Genomic DNA, 16,066 nt, shown 5'->3' on the forward strand with positions numbered 1-16,066 from the left:
ACCCAGTAGAAGTAAAAGGAGAAAGGTGAACATCCTCAGTTTTTCACTGTGGCATCCACTTTCTGCCAATCTAATAATATGCTTTTGTACAATCTAAGTGTCTTGGGTTTTTTTTCTTTGTTGGTATGTTTGTTTTAAGATGCAGAACAGGACTGAGCCAGAAAAGAAATTAAAAGCAACAAATAATAAAAATCTGCCTGTGTTGTTCTTGATTTTCCCCACACTGTTAACTTGAAGCCCTCTGGGGAAGGTGAAACAAACAGCTGTCCTGGCTACAATACAATTAGAATCTCCTCCTACCAAGCCAACTGCAAGCGTGGAGAGATTGAGAATCTATTAGAAATACCCTGGGCTGGCAGCACTGTCAATTTAAAGTGATAAAATTAAGGGGCCATTTGACAGCAGTTACAGACCTCAGTAACGACCTCTCTATATTTGTGAATTTTTACATAAAATGCTGTGGGCTATGAACAATCAAAGTAGGAAACGAGCACTTTTTTTCCCCCCCTTTGTAATTCACAGAATTCTGTCCGTGGAAACTGATGGTGAGCTGCATCCTCAGTGCAATTTGGCTGTATAGTCAAGGTATAATGCAATAAACAGTGTGACAAGAATACAAACTCTGATCCAAATGTGAAGACCCTATTGCAATCATTGGCTGTCTTAACACCAACACACATAAATCTGTTTACTCTTTACACATCTGGTTTGCTCAGAAGTTTCTTTATGTGCCACACAACCACTTTCACATGGATACAAACCTCATAAAGAAGTCAGGCTTCATGCGGCACAATCTTAGATTTAATAAAGCGCTGTTTTTCATACATACCTACAGATGCTGGCATTTCTCCCCACTGTAAAACAGTTTCCTTTGTGAAATGCCCATATATATCAATGTAGATGCCTTCATCTTCATAGGTGAGTAAAAGCTCCATTCCGCTGGTATTCGGCAGGATGATGATGGCATGTGGGCGAATAGTCCCCTGGATCTAGAATCGTATTTTACTAAGATTTATATCAGAAAACGGACTGCAATTTTAGTGACTACATCAGTCTAACTAGCTTGGCAGTGCAATAAAAAGAACTAGCTCGTGGCTCATGGAAAGTGAAAGAAATGCCTGTTTTCAGAAGGCTGTGTGGTGTGCTAGCCAGCCTCCGAAACAGGCTTTCTCCCCTCCTCCCCGCTTTGAGTATGACAGTAGGTTTGCAAACAAATCAACATTCAATATTTCACTTTATATTTCCCAGCATTTAATGGTTTCAAGAAGCCATGGAGCCACTGAGACACAATAATATTTACTTACTCACGCACAAAACACGTGCGTTATATAAATAGGAGAAAGGTGAAATAAATTTGAATTCACAATTATTTCAGAAGATGGAGGAAGGACAAAAGCTTCCATATTCCAGGAAATCCGTGCTTTCACTTTCCATGATATTTCCCTCTCCCCACTGACAAGCTAAAACCTGTCAATTTAACTGCAGCAAGTTGAAAAGTTACCTGGACCTTTCAAATACGAGCCACTCTCTGTCCTTCCCTTCCCACATCCTTCACTCAACAGTTTCCCACTTAAATGCTGTTCGGCGTACATTTTCTGCATGCCACAGGAACAGTGCATTTCGCTCGCACAAATTATTTTAACAGCTGTTCAATGCACTAGAATCTCTCCCAGAAGCCAACACGTCCCAAGTGAAAAAAAAAGGTTTAAGTATACAACCATGAAGGTGGGGTTTTATGAAAGTGGTTTTGAAAGAAAAGAGGACAGCCTTAACAGACAATAACAAAGCATTTCCTTGTCTAAAGTGCTACTCAAAACAGGATGTTAAATAGTAAATTAAACAACTACAATTAATATTTTTATAGGAAGCGTATGACTGGGGTTTCTACATCATTTTCACAAGCCAGCAACACACAGATCATTTTTTCTTCAAGCACATACATTTATGCACACCGTTAAGGGCACAACGAACAGTAAAAGAAGCACTGAAGCTGTACTTGCCAAACTGAATACACCCAGGCCAACCACTTGACTCCGTGCCTCCGCAACAACTATCCGTAACACTAGAACGGGTATCCAGAGCCGCAGAGCAATTTTAATGCGTTGCCTTGGTACTCGCATGAGCGATCGAAGCAGGTAAGATGAAGAAAGAGGTGGGGAACCAGGAAAAGAGGCTACCAGAAAGCAAGAGTATCTGAAGTCAGCCTGTTAAAGTCTGGTCTGTTGCCACCACAAAGCTCCTCGAGAGAATTACCCAATTCTAGCAGATGCTCTTTAAAATAATGAAATACCGAAAAATATAGAGCTACGGATAGAGCAGCAGATTTATTTCAGGTCTAAGACTCTAAGGGGAAAACATATTTTTAGTACACGCTAACTTTTGGTTGAAGAGCACCGACAAACGGAGTCAGTCTTAAAGGTGCCCCGCATATTCAGGACAGTCACCTGGGAAATCTCTCTCATCAGCTACATATAATTATATTTGCAGCCTGTTGAAAAACTACAGCCTCTAAGAAGGTCTGCTTTTTTTTTTTTTTTTTGCCTTTCTTATCTTGGGCAATTATGCTAATGATCTTTTTGACAAGTCATTATTCACCTTGCTTAGCAACCAGCTTCCAGGGATGGTATGCCAGCACCACGCTTTGATTTATAAACTGATGTGAATTTTTCATAGTTGCATAGTTAACGAAGCTACTAATTGTCAGATTAAATAAACCCTCTAACAAAACTCCCTTAGAAAACCCAACGCAGGAATAAACAGTACAAGCTTTGAGCAGGTGATTCAACAGTTTGTTCTGAACAGCTGGAATAGCTGCTTTTTAATTAAGAGAAGTTTATAAACTTAACAGCCATCCTCAATATCGTGTCCATTAGAAACACGGGTCTGACAGAATGGGAAGGCTGTCGCTTGTCGGGGCAGCAGAGTGATCAAGCGGCTTGCACAGAAGGCATGGGTTTCCGTTTGGTTTGAAAAGGTGGGCCTGAGAGTGGAGCAAAAGAAGTCAAAAACATAAAAGGGTTCAAGGCACGGGCTGCAACATGCAGATCTGGGATGAGATTTCTTCGGACCTCCTGAGCATAACTGTGGGACACCCTGCAGCGGGACGCAAGGAGGGCACGGCACGCGGATGGGCAAACCCTCTGCCCCTGCGGAGCCCCGCTGACGGCCGGCGGGATCTCAAGCGTGCACAGAATTTCCCTGCCAGGAGCCATGGGAACCCGTGAGTTTTCTGGACCTAAGCCCCCAACTTTCTCTGGCTTTTGGGACACGCAGCTTTGAAAATAACTACCTAGAACAGCTGAAAAATAAGCAAACGACAAAAAAAATTAAAGCCATAGCACAGACTATGGCTGGCCCCGTGCCAGCCATTCACTTCTGCAAGGGAATTACTTTGCAGTTATCTGAGTTTAAGCAGGAATTTAGCCATCACCATCACCTCAATGAACAGATGCACAAGGCAATGTGTACACATCAACCTGAAATCAACAGCTTCATGCCAACTTCTTGACAATCTAATGAGAAAATCCTGAGGAAAATGTAAAAACTCTTCTGAATTTAAGGGCTGATTTCAAGGGCAACTGAACATTAAGAAGAGCAACAAATTCGTTTAGTCTGGAAGCTGGGTTTCTGTAAAGTCATGACTGAAAGACAAATCACATTTTGCATACGGAGCCTGGATCTGTAATCATATGAAACGAATGCAATTTTGCTCCATGGTGAAGAAATTGGGATTATTCATAGGTGCACGTGTATACCTGGCTCCTCCAGCTACAGGTACTCACTGGTGCAAGAGTAACATACTTGCAGTGGATCAAGATTAAAACATGTTGCAACCGTCTTCGTCATCCAGGCCAAATTTCAGCTCAATTCAGTGCTAATTTAATCAGCTTGTTAGCAAGCTTGAGAAGCACAGTGGCAAATAAGTCACCTAAATTCATGTAGATATTATTGTGTCTTTGATTGCTTAAGTAGTCCTAACTTTCCAGAATAAATCAATTAAAAATAGTACTGTCCGTACAACAGACTTTCTGACGTTAAGCCATTAAAATTGATATTCTGAATGCGATAAAAGCCTTCAGTGTTATAGAAGTATGTGAAAAGTGGTTTTTTATTAGCTGACATACAACAATTACTCCCTTACCCTGTCTTTCGAAATATAGCACAACTCTTAACCTGATCATCATCAACATACAGCCCAAGGAATGGAGGCGTTTACATAATTTTTTTGAGTATCTTACGTGTGTTGGAAGGTACAGGTCATACACAGATCCAGAGTCCACATCAATAGCGTGAAAGCCTACTACTGAGCCATATACAACTTTTAATCTTTGTCCATTTTCAACAGTCAGGTCCACTGACAGTGGTTTGTGATGAAGTGAGGTAAAGGACTGCAAAAAGAAAAATACACTATATTACACAATAAAGCTGTTGGTTTACAGATCTATATATATGATCTTAAGAATTTTCAAAGCTCAAAAGTCAGACAGCTATTTTTGTTAAATAGTATGTTATATTTAAGCAGGTAAGTATCCATCATCCACTGAGCTGCAAGGAGAGCTGGATAATTCACTTGTGTTTTGAAAAAAAAAATCCAGATTCTAGAAACGGACCAGGCAGAAATTAGACTGAGTACCATTCATGTTCAATTTCCTCCTCTTTTGAGGGAAATCAGCACCAACTTCGTGAACTCAAATGTATGTTTTGGCACAGCACTGAAACAAGTTATTCACATCTAACAGAATCACGACTGTGACATTTTTATGCCTGCCATCTCCAATGTGTGTCAAATGAGCTACGGTTTCTTTAACAGAATACTCATTTTATCTTTAACTAGAAATAAATGTTATACAAAGCAACAAAAAGCAAAAGCAAATAGTAGATGAGAGACAGTGAGAGACAGTGACACATCTGAACCAAAGTGAAGTTTCACTTACCTTAAAAGCCATGAATTTGTGATAAGGCTTTGGAGCCCAAGCATAAACCTCCACTGAGTTTTTCAAAGCAATTACAAGGAATTTGATTCTTTCATATTTTACTGTAATACAAGAAGAACAATTCCTTAGGTATCAGCAAGACACTTAAATCAAAGACCGTCTCATCACATGAAATAATTTCAATGGATTACCTGTAGAGGTAGACATTCTCCAGCAAGGGAGACTAATGGATTCTGGACATCAATGTTTAATATCATCAGTGACAATACCTTGACTGAAAACCTATAGTTCATTTATTCTCAGTAAAGCCAGATGACTGTTAACAACATTTATATATTATTTTTACATATATCTATGAAAAAAAAAAGTTATAAATCTTACTAGTCGGAAAAACAGGTCTTGACCCTGCAGATATGTCAACCTACTTTATTTTTTTATGTATGAACACACACCAGCACTAGTGGCTGTTAATAAACTACTTTTGGAGCAATGGTGGTTGTTGGTTGAACGATTCTGCTACACTCTGCAGGTGAATCTTCATTTCACTGTTCACGTGTGGGGTTAAATCCCCATGCGCTAGTGGGGGCGAAGGACTCCCACGTTTCTGAGATGAGCAAGCATTTAAGAGAGGAGCAATTTCTCTAAGTTGATTAAGGTCGTGTTGGGCCCATAGAGAACAAATGCATTGAAATTTAAGACTTCTTTGTACATTGTGTTTTCACTCTGGCAGAGACAAGCATTCGCTTTGGGAACAGAACCCTAGGGTATCACATCCCAACGCATTCACCCTTCGTTTTATATTCAGTGTCTGGCAGGGATTTTGAAAAGATGCAGATGTTACGCTGCTGAAGTAAGCTTTGTTTTCTGCAGGGGCCCTCGATCAGCCCTTGCTGCTTACAAAAGGAGCAGGTAGCAGAGGCATGGAGAGTGGATAAGGACAGACACTGGTCAGGAAAATCTCACTTAGGCAGAGAAAGAAAAAAAAACCACAACCCCAAAGTCCACCAAAATACAAACCAGCACATCCCCTTCCTCTTCTACCTGGACAAATGGCCGTAAAACCAAAGGTCCAGATACAAGAAGATTCACCAAGAGAAAAACAACAGCAGCTGTTTTGTCAAAGAATTAAGAGTGGTTTGTCATATGTAAACACAGAAGCTCCTACCAAATGTTTGCCTAATTTTAGGATAACTATTTTTTAAAAAAAAAAAAAAAAGAAAAAAAGAAACAACATACCAAACCCGAAGATGAGCAACTGAAGTGGAATACGTGGGTGCTTAGCTAAAATCACACAGAAAGTAAAAATGCACATCTGTTTCACATTCTTGGATTTAACCCTTGCCACTTTTTTAAAGCCGTGAGATACAAAAGCAAAAAAAGATGTCAAGCAAGGTATTCATGAGAGACAGCCACTTCATCTCCTGCATTCCTCCATATCATTTCTCTATTTGACTTTGAAAAAAGTGCCACTTTCATATACCACCTTTCACCAAAGCAAAACTTGCGCTATACATCACACCCGCTCACGCAGTTAGATGACAGAAACTATCACAATACTGATGTTCGTCTTCAAGAATGAACTGCCTGAAAGCTAAATAAAAGCAAGATGGTTTTTCAACCACTACAGTATCATTTCCAGCGTGTAAGTTTAAACAAAGGTATATTTAGGTCTTTTATGATCTAGAGACAGGGATGAGCTGTCAACACATCCAATCTGATCTACCTGTGGACACCCTACAAATATGATTTACTAGCACTTTAGTCACCCAGTTTCTCGGCAGTTACTCAGCACCAGGAGGGAAGCTGAATAGCATGGAGGTGGAAAACATCAGTCTAATTAAAACCTTAAGTACAGAACTTCTAAGCTGCTGACTGAGCAACAGACCAGGGTTGGCACTCCCTTCTTCCAGCTGTCACAGGGAATACCCATAACATCATCCCGTAACTGCTGCAAGAAGAGATGCTACCTGGAATGACAGGGAGCAAAGCAAAGCCATGTAAAACAAGGTTTGAAAAGAAAACACTCAGAGATATTCAGCCCAATACAATCCTGAAAAAGAGCTGAAGAAAAATACTGGTGTCACGACATGCAATAGGATGATCATGTAGCTCCTCAAGGAAAAACCAGTAAGTCCTTACCGACTTTGTAGTGTACACAGCCCTCCAGGTCACCCACAGACACCCAGCCTTGCCGCTTCTCCACCTCTGGATCATTGCGCAAAATCTTATTTCTCAGCCATGATAAGTAATAGACCCTCAACTTACTCTTCTTCCCTAGGATTTGGAAAAAAAGACAGCCATAATGCTTTAACTCGCTGAAGTAAAAACTCTCCCACACTCACACAGAGCCGGAGTTTTGTGACCTTGAGTAGAGCAGGTCTCTGTGCCTCGTCAAGGTGAGAGAAGAGTCCACCAGCCCAAATGCAAAGCCCCGTGTGATGGTGACGCGCAGGAGGGAACTGGAACATGAGCAATACGATGGCATTCGGCACATGAGCATTTACCTTGCGACTCAAGCTTCATGCAAGATTTTCACACCTGACTGAAATTCCTCCCTCAGGCCAAAGAAGAGGTCTCTACAGACGCATGTATTATCAGAAATAATCACACTATCTGGCATTTACTCTTTGATGTGAAGGAGGGAACACAGGTATGGCCTACAATGGCCATTTTGAATAAGTGACTCATTTAGTTCTAATTAACTGACAGTCTTCATTACAAGTAGCTATTTTCTTTCGGATGCCTTTCCAGGTGAGAATTACTTTGTCATCTTTCATCTCAGCCAGTCTTCCTGCTGCTTTAGTTTGTAAGTACATGTGTTCAAGAGCAGTCTGGGATCACAGGTTAGTCTAAGAGAGAAGGACTCTGTCACAGAAGCAGCCGGACCTGGCAATATGGGACAAACAGCTCTCACCATCACCTACCACGGGGAGTCTGGACTGGAGAGAAGGAGCTGCCATTCCTTGCTGGACCTACATCGCTCACCTTGCTGTGTGCTAAGCACCCTTTGGGGCCACTCTCATCCGTGGGGAATAAGGGCCTCAGCACCTCGCAGGGCAGAGCCCAAGCTGTTTGTCATCAGAGGTTGAAGACACTACTCCATTTAATGTGATGCTTTCACAGCATAGAACACTCATGTTACTGCTCATACATCTTTTTGAACACAGAATGAGGTTATTTAATGATATTTTAATAGAATTGCACTTAGATAGATGCTCACCCATCACAGAAACAAGCAAACAGACCAACAAACTATAACTTGCTGAGAACCAGTTCATTTTGAGGATATGAAACACTTCATACTTCCCATAAACCATTTCACACATTAACCAGGTAATGAAATATCCCAAAGCCTCTCTGAAATGAGAATATACATGTTAAAAATTCAAGAGAGTTTTCCTATTAACAAGAATAACTGTCCTGTGATTTTTCTGCAAGAGGAAATTCCTCAACCTAGTTTATAACCTAATTCTTCTTTTTAATTGCTTCCAACCCCAATGCAGGTCAGATACTTTTAGACAATGAACTAACCTGATATAGTAATTAGCACATTGAGTCCTTCCAGAACATCCATTTGCTGGAATCGCCTCCTTGTAATCAGTGAATAAACTCTTCCTTGCCCACTTCTGTCCAGCAGCCACAATCCATTCTCTGTTCCCACCAGTAAATTTACTCCTGTTGATACAAGGAAAAAAATACTGCATAAATCACGTAACGATTCAGAGGCCACCGAGTGTTCATTGTTTTGAAATCTGATTCTTTCTTAGTCTCACGTAATGGTATCTGATAATTTCTCTGTTGCTCTGTCGATGACCTCCCAGAAAAATGAATAGAAAAAAAAGGATCTCACCATTAACAGTTTTTACCCAGCAGAACACTTATGTGCTTGTGTAACTTGAAGAATGAGTCGTTCCGCTGAAGTCAATGTTGATTTAAAGAAAAAGGAAAATGCTTTGTGAGCTCAAATTTCTCGGGTGACCTTGGAAAGTGCCTGTGAGCCCTGCAAAAGTCCCAGTCCAGCACCGCTCCACTGGCAACACAGGAGATGCAATTAAGTGATCTAGGGGTCCCTAACCAATTAAAAAATTAAACAAAAAAATAAAAAAATCATTCCTCTTTCACCAAATACAACACTCAAATCAAAGGAGGACCAAACTTGGGGGAAGAAGGGCTGCTGTCAGGAGAAAACAGGGTGTTTGTTTGAAAACGGTCCATGTTTTGCAAGAATGCTTTCAAATGCCAAATTACAGGAGTGAATCCATCTGAAATCCAACTGCTTCCGAGGAAGCAAAGGCTCCAGTAGGTTGCTGACATCAGAGGATGTCAAAAATCGTGTTTGGCTGGCATGACCACTACCTTTCCTAAAGAAACAACATGAGGTATCCTGCTGGAACAAGCAACCTCCTCCTCTGGCAATGCTCTGATGAGTACCTGGTGCTCGTCAGCCTCAACGCACATTTAATTACAGCCCTTGTCACACAGCTCTGTACTTAATTTAAAATCTTGGACTCCTACAAATATACATTACACGAAATCTGTGAAGCTGTAAACTGGAAATCTACATTTCCTTTGGACAACGTTTAATCTATTTCATTCATTTTCCATTCCAGACTCAAAAGTGAGGAGGAGTAAAAGGCTGGGTGAGTCCCATAGAATAAGCCTGTTCTTCTGAAGTAGAAAGATGGTTAAAAAAATTTAAGAGCTTAGCTAGTATTAGACTGGGACAAGGTCTACAGTTGTTGAAAACTGGTCTGACTGCACTTATCTTGGTTTTACACCATGTGGAGCTGACCCTGTAAAAAGGGTGATCCAGTGAGGTTCTGAGTAAGCACTGACAGCAGGAGCTAAGGACGCCAAGCTTTTGGAAAGACTGACACCTGGCCTGCTTCAGATTCTTGGAATACCTAACACGTGTGACAGCGAAAGGCTTCAGGTTTGGAATATTTCCACTGGGTCAGGGCTAAGTGTGATCAGCTGTACTTGTACGTGGCTAAGACAAGAATAAGTATCATGAGCCGCGTAAACTACTAAACATTTGCAACTTTTGGCTCTTCCAACAAGCACAGTTTCAATTTGGTGCCCAATCAAAATCCATTGCAACTGCAAGTCATCCGTTTGCCATCTTCTGGCAGGAAGGCAGCGTCATGCGAGCGACACAGGTATCTACTCGGCGATCCACTCCAGGACTTTCTGACAGGAGAGGTGCAAGACAACTGTGAAGTCTGCCTGGCATCTACTGCCAGCCTCTCCTGCTGCTGCCTGCCCTCCACACGCATGCCCAAGTACTTCTGAGCTTACCCCACAAAGCAGCACAAAGGACCTCGGAGTTGAATTTCTTCTTGTATTTCCGAATTTCTGGACTGTCACTCTGCGGGCGGATATTCGTTGGGTTGACATTGACAACAGAGCCCTTCCTTGCATTTTCTCTCCTGACAGGCTCAGGTTTTGCACTAGATGCTACAATGAAAGACATATGCAATCATGAAAAATGCGAGTGTTTGGCTACGTCTCACATTTGACGTGTTTATGACAGAACGAAAGAAACCCCAGAGGGGTGAGAAATCACCTCGGGAGCATTACAGAGCCAGAGGGAAAAAAACATACATCTAGAAAATTCCTCAGGCATTGCTGAGTAAGCGCTGTGGTAACACAGCGAGCCACATCTGGAAGAAGGACAGAACCAGTACAATAAGAATTCGTAGCGACGTGGAGTTTCAGTTTCTGGAGACATTACTGACAGTTCCCGTTTGCAAGCAATAAGCCCTTCCCACTCCCCCTCCAAAAAAAAAAAAAAAAAAAGGAAACCAGGAACGACATTTTATGAGAAGGGTAAAGCATACTCACGAGAACTACAGGAAGGTCCTACTGGACTGGTGGGAGGGGTGATTGGCAGAAGTCTGGGATCTATGAATGAAGTGAATGATGTTGTAGACGATGTACTGCTCTTTGAAGGTGTGCTTTCAGTGCACGGGGTCTGCAGTGAAAAACAAGAGCTGGGTCAGGAAGACGATGCTGGGGGAGCAGACAGCACACAGCAATGTGGTGCCTCTGAGGTTCAGAAGAAGTGGCATGGGGCACACTTAGACAGGATGAACAGTCTTAAAGCCGAAGATAGATGGTACAAATTCAGCGACAGAAGAGGAGGCCTGAGCGGGGAGTTGTGTCAGGATGCTTACCCAGGCGTCCCAATGGGATGATGGGGGCAAACAAGTGGAACAACAGAACTTGTTAGGGAGCTCAAGATTTCTTACTTATCCCCTAGATAAAACTTTTAAAGAAAAGAAGGGATGTGGTGAAAAATCTCATCATAAAAAGAGACAGGACAGATGAAGTTAAAAGGCTGCCAACCTCAGGCTCTGAAGGGCTGGAAGAAAACAACGGTACAATTAATTCAATCTATAGGTTATCTCTTACCTTATTCAGAGGTTTGTTCTGAGGTTCCTGGCTGGTCAGTGGCACTTTTGGTGGGTTCACAGAGGAGTCTGAAATTTGGCTTTGCTGGAGGAGATCTGGCAGGAGATAGTTCTGGTTGTTTATGCTCCAGAGGCCTTCTTGGGTGCTAGAAATTTGTTGCCCTAAAATCTGATCCTGTGCAGGAGAACATACAGTTAAACTCCACGTTTAGCATACTTCCAATGCACTATGCACCTCCCATTAATTAGGACAATAAATGATGGGCACATGGGGAGGGATGCTCTGCGTCACGCATCATGTAAAGACAAACCCTATGGAAAGATTAAAATGAAAAATTAAATACAGAAGTGTGTGGCAAATACCTAAGACATTGATACTGGCTTAAACCCCTGAAATGCTCCACAAACACTCCTCACCTACGTTACTTCAAGCCACAGGTGAAGAAGGAACTTCATCCTCAGAGACACTTGAGACAGAATCAAGTGACTTGTCCTAACGTTACAGATCTGACCTCTATCTACCACAGTCAGAAGTAGGTACTTCTTGGTTCTGGACCTGCATTAAGTTCAAAGCCCTTTACCATTCAATTCATTGCTACTTTCCATTTACTGATTAGGAAACTTTATTCCAGAATGCTGACATTCAGTAGGATCTGGTATCAGCATTTCCAGCACAGTGATGTTTGGTGCTGCAGACCTCCTTACAGGATCCCACCAGCTTCAAGGAAATATTTTTGAACTATGTAAGGTGTGAGGCACCACACAAGCTCACTCTCTGACAGCACAAAATACAGAGTCGGAGGTTGGTTTCTGGGAATACGTGGCTAGAAGCTTTGAGAGGAAGTAAGATGGGATGCGTAAAGGAAGATGTCCCAGATGGGGTGGGCAGTGCAGAGGGATCTACCCCTGGCTGTGATCGGGCAGGGAACCTGAACACCATTGGCACTGTAACGTAGGGAGTAACAGGAGCCAAGTGCTGCACTAGAAAATTCCTCCTGAATTACACCGAAGGAAAAAAACACCACCAAACCCCAGCAGCTTCTGGCTGGATGAATTCAAGGCAAGTCTGTACATTGTACTGACTTTGATAAACAACCTACTGAAATCAGATCAGCTTTTTTTGAATGCTGGCCAAAGTATGAAAAAACCCCAAGTAGATAATTCTAAATAAAAGGCATTTGCCTTTTAAAAGCCAAGTAATTAACTAGAAAACAAATTGATGCTCCAAATATTTCACATTTTAATTTAGATGTAAAAAACCAAACCAACCCATACGTGTCAGTATTTGAGATGAGGGACTGACTGAAACCAGTATGGGGCTTTTTTTGTTCAGTTTTGAGTCAGATTCAGCTGAACCGAACCAAACCCCCATTTGAACGATTTGGGCAGTTTGGTACGCCCTAACCCTTCAAACCAGTTCCTGATGATGAGCCGGTGACAGGGATGTTGGAAGAAGTTGTAGAGACTCATGATGGCTGTGGTTGGTGTAACAGAGGTGGGAGGAACAGACAGGATTCTCCATGAGAAGGAGGGAGAAGACTGGGAGGCATCACAGACATTTGTGTGGAGAAGTGGCAGTCATCTGTCTGTTCTCACTCCCCCATCGTTCTCCCCAAACCCACCAGAAAACGTGACTCCGCTCCCCTCCATCCTCCCTCATCCTCAATCTGGGCCTCGAAGACCCCATCCTTCAACTTTCCCTCAAGCAGCCTATTTCCAATGCCCGGATATCAGGGGAAAGGGAAAGCACTGGGCTGGTTTTGCCACAAGAAGAATACTGGGTTTGCCCCATTTATAATTCCTTCTCCGAAGCAGGGTCTTTTCTCCTTGAAGATGGTGGGACGAAGGCAAAGTGGGACTCCTTCCCCAGTCAGGAAGGATGCCATTCCGGAACTCCTTTTTCTTCCTAGCCCTGCCACAGCTCACGCAAACAGATCTGGGAAAAACACCAGTTTCACAGCAATTTATTTTCCCTGTCTGTGAAACAAGAGTACACTCAGTAATAGGTGGAAGTGCTCTGATGCTGACTGCATGTCTTATTACTGTAACTTTTTTTGGTTTTGACCACAAAGAACATTGTTCTGCTTTGTCTGTCTTCATCTTTTCTGCACTAATATTTATCACAGGGGAAAATCCACATGACTTGAAGTCTACTAGAAACTACAGCTGGGAAGGAACCACAACATGACATATGAGAAGACTTATTTTTGCTAAGCTAGTAAGGAGAGATGAAGTGTTTTTCCCCTCTTCTGGTAACATTCTAAGTAGTAAGAGGTAGTTCTCTTTAAATTGGAATAAAAAAGGTCAAGATTTTTTTAAAACAGCAACAATGCAGACCAACAATAACCAACAGTATTGCTTTTTTGCAACCTGCCCAGTGCCTTCAAGAAATACGTTGACATCAGGAACTACTACCAGGTCAATAACAAGGACAAATAAAGAAGTGCAATTTCATACCTAAATGTAAGCACTTTTATAGGAAGCACAAAACCTGAAACTACACATATTTTCAAGGCTTATAGCTATAATTTGCAATGACAGAGCAGGACTTCACAGGGAAAATGCTGCCGAGAAGAAACGGATACAGTGTTTATCATACACATTAACGATCTGACTCCCCCTCACCGTACCCACCCCCTTACAAATGGCCAAATTACCTTCTGTTCTGCGACGGTGCTTTGGGGTTTCAGTTCAATTCCATCTGGTACTCTCGTCCTTGAGAAATCTGCCACTCTGCTGCTTAGCAGTTGCCTGGTAACAAACTCCAATTAATGAACAGAACTACTTCAGGGGGAAAAAAAAAAAAAAGAGCCCAAAAAAACAAAAAGCAAAAAAACCACACATATACATGTTCAAAAGTGAGCATAATTAACATTTGCTAGTTACACTTAAAGGTTCTTGTACAAAAGCAAGCTGATTAGTCTGTGGATGTGCCTGAATGGACTGGAGCCCAAGGAGCACTCACACACATCAGGAAGCTCTCCCCACCCCGACGGAGAGCATCCCTTCATCTCCCTGCATTCCACCCACCATTTTTCAGACACTGTGTAGCTCAAGCAAGTGAGAGCTGGTGGCTCAAGCTGTCATTTGAGAAGTGCCTACTTCAAAACTTATCCTGTCTCACCTCATACACTACCCTGTGGAGTGCAGTTAGGAGCCACCCTGCTCTCCAAAGAGCATCGGCTGCACGGGGGAGAGCTCCTGCTCAGCTGTATGCCGGTATCAGGGACCTCTCTGCCAGTGCCTACTGGGACAGGCTACACTGGAATTTCATACTGCGAGTCAGTCTCTGAAACACGGACATCCTCACCTTACGTACAAAGAAACAACAAAAATGTTGCCCAGTGCACACAGAGACAGAACAATGTAAGAACTGCTGGAATGGCTGGGGACAAAGGCCCACCTAGCCCAGTACCCTGTCTTCAACAGAGACCAAAAGCAGACACCTGAAGAAAGAGTAAGAATAAGGACATACCCCAGCCTACTATTGCTTTCTACACAACCAGTGGTATCTTTGGTTTTTTTTAAACTTTTTTTACCCAAGTGGAACAGCCTCAGCAAGGCTCTGGCCCCATTTCTGTGCATTTCCATCCCACGTTATTTATTTATATTCATTTATTTATTACTGCAATCCATTTAAACGTATTACATTTCTGCCTCCTCTGCAGTAATTATAATGCCGACTGGGTTCAGGATGCTGCTGCGAAGGGCTCTACGGTGCTGTGCCACCACTGGTAGGAGAGTGTGAGGGTTTGTTTTAAAGTGTTGCCCAATGTGATAACAAAGAAGGTTTGGTGAGAGAGCTACCGACTTAAGACAGATGTGAAGAAGTTCTTGTCGCTTCTTTTTGTTGTTTAATTTTTGGTTTTGGGTTGCTCCCCTCATCTTTCTATGGGAGGGGTAAACATTTGCATACTCAACTTAGAAGGAATGGCAAGACATGGAGTAGGATCAATGGTGAGTGCCAGGGTCTCTTCTTACCAGAAAAGCGAGCAGCAGCTGATCTTAAACGATGTCAGCCTCCCATTTATTAGGGGGAGAAAGTAATTCATAGCCAAGCACACACTTGCACCCACCTTGTTCAAATTTTGGTAGGGAACAACATATAAAGAGCAAAGAGAGGAAACTGAACTACACAAAATGAGCCCCAGGAAAGTCAGTGTTTCAGGGGATTGTGAATGCTGCAGCCACCAGAGGAGGAAGAACTCTCAGAGAAATTAGCAGCAATGGAAAAGATATGTTATACAAGCAGGTAAGATGCTGGATCACGTACACTGACATCTCTTCCTTAAAACAAAATCCTGGTGTGTGTGAGGAAGAATTCTGGCTCATCTCACCGAAAAGAAAAATGAGGCCAAAAAGTTGTTTTACAGCTGAGAGACAGCTGCCCTTAGTCCTGGCTTCCTCAGAAATGAGCCTTCTCAAGGTGGCTAACAGGGGTCATCCAAGAGAATATGAAGCTCTTTCTCTTGTATACGTGCATGTCCCAAGTCTAGTCCTACTGGGCACCTCCACGACAGCTGGCGCGTGGACACCAAAAGCTGTTCCACAGCCCAGGCAAGAACAAGAAAACAGAGATTGTTTCCAATAGCCAACTAAAACTTTGTCCAAGGTGTCTCAGCCAGAGCCCACACAGAAACACTCCTACAGACTGCAAGAGCCTTCAGATCCCGCATTCGCATACCTTAGATTGCAAGAAAAACCAAAACCTTCATTATC

At 42.4% G+C, this 16,066-nt stretch overlaps 1 protein-coding gene across 2 annotated transcripts in view; it reads right to left on the reverse strand.

The window, feature by feature from the left end:
* The window catches only part of NRK (Nik related kinase), a 105,591-nt gene that overhangs the window by 12,887 nt on the left and 76,638 nt on the right, over positions 1 to 16,066 (reverse strand). For both annotated transcript variants that reach the window (XM_063347445.1, XM_063347444.1), the window contains exons 21-29: positions 14,005 to 14,098; positions 11,349 to 11,522; positions 10,779 to 10,908; positions 10,233 to 10,391; positions 8,466 to 8,609; positions 7,074 to 7,208; positions 4,935 to 5,035; positions 4,239 to 4,388; positions 830 to 989 (exon numbers count right to left, since the gene is read on the reverse strand). In XM_063347445.1, coding sequence (XP_063203515.1) covers positions 830 to 989; positions 4,239 to 4,388; positions 4,935 to 5,035; positions 7,074 to 7,208; positions 8,466 to 8,609; positions 10,233 to 10,391; positions 10,779 to 10,908; positions 11,349 to 11,522; positions 14,005 to 14,098 — 1,247 coding nt within the window. The remainder of the gene's footprint in view (positions 1 to 829; positions 990 to 4,238; positions 4,389 to 4,934; positions 5,036 to 7,073; positions 7,209 to 8,465; positions 8,610 to 10,232; positions 10,392 to 10,778; positions 10,909 to 11,348; positions 11,523 to 14,004; positions 14,099 to 16,066) is intronic.

This window comes from Chroicocephalus ridibundus, chromosome 9 (assembly GCF_963924245.1).
Source record: "Chroicocephalus ridibundus chromosome 9, bChrRid1.1, whole genome shotgun sequence".
Classification (NCBI taxonomy): domain Eukaryota; kingdom Metazoa; phylum Chordata; class Aves; order Charadriiformes; family Laridae; genus Chroicocephalus; species Chroicocephalus ridibundus.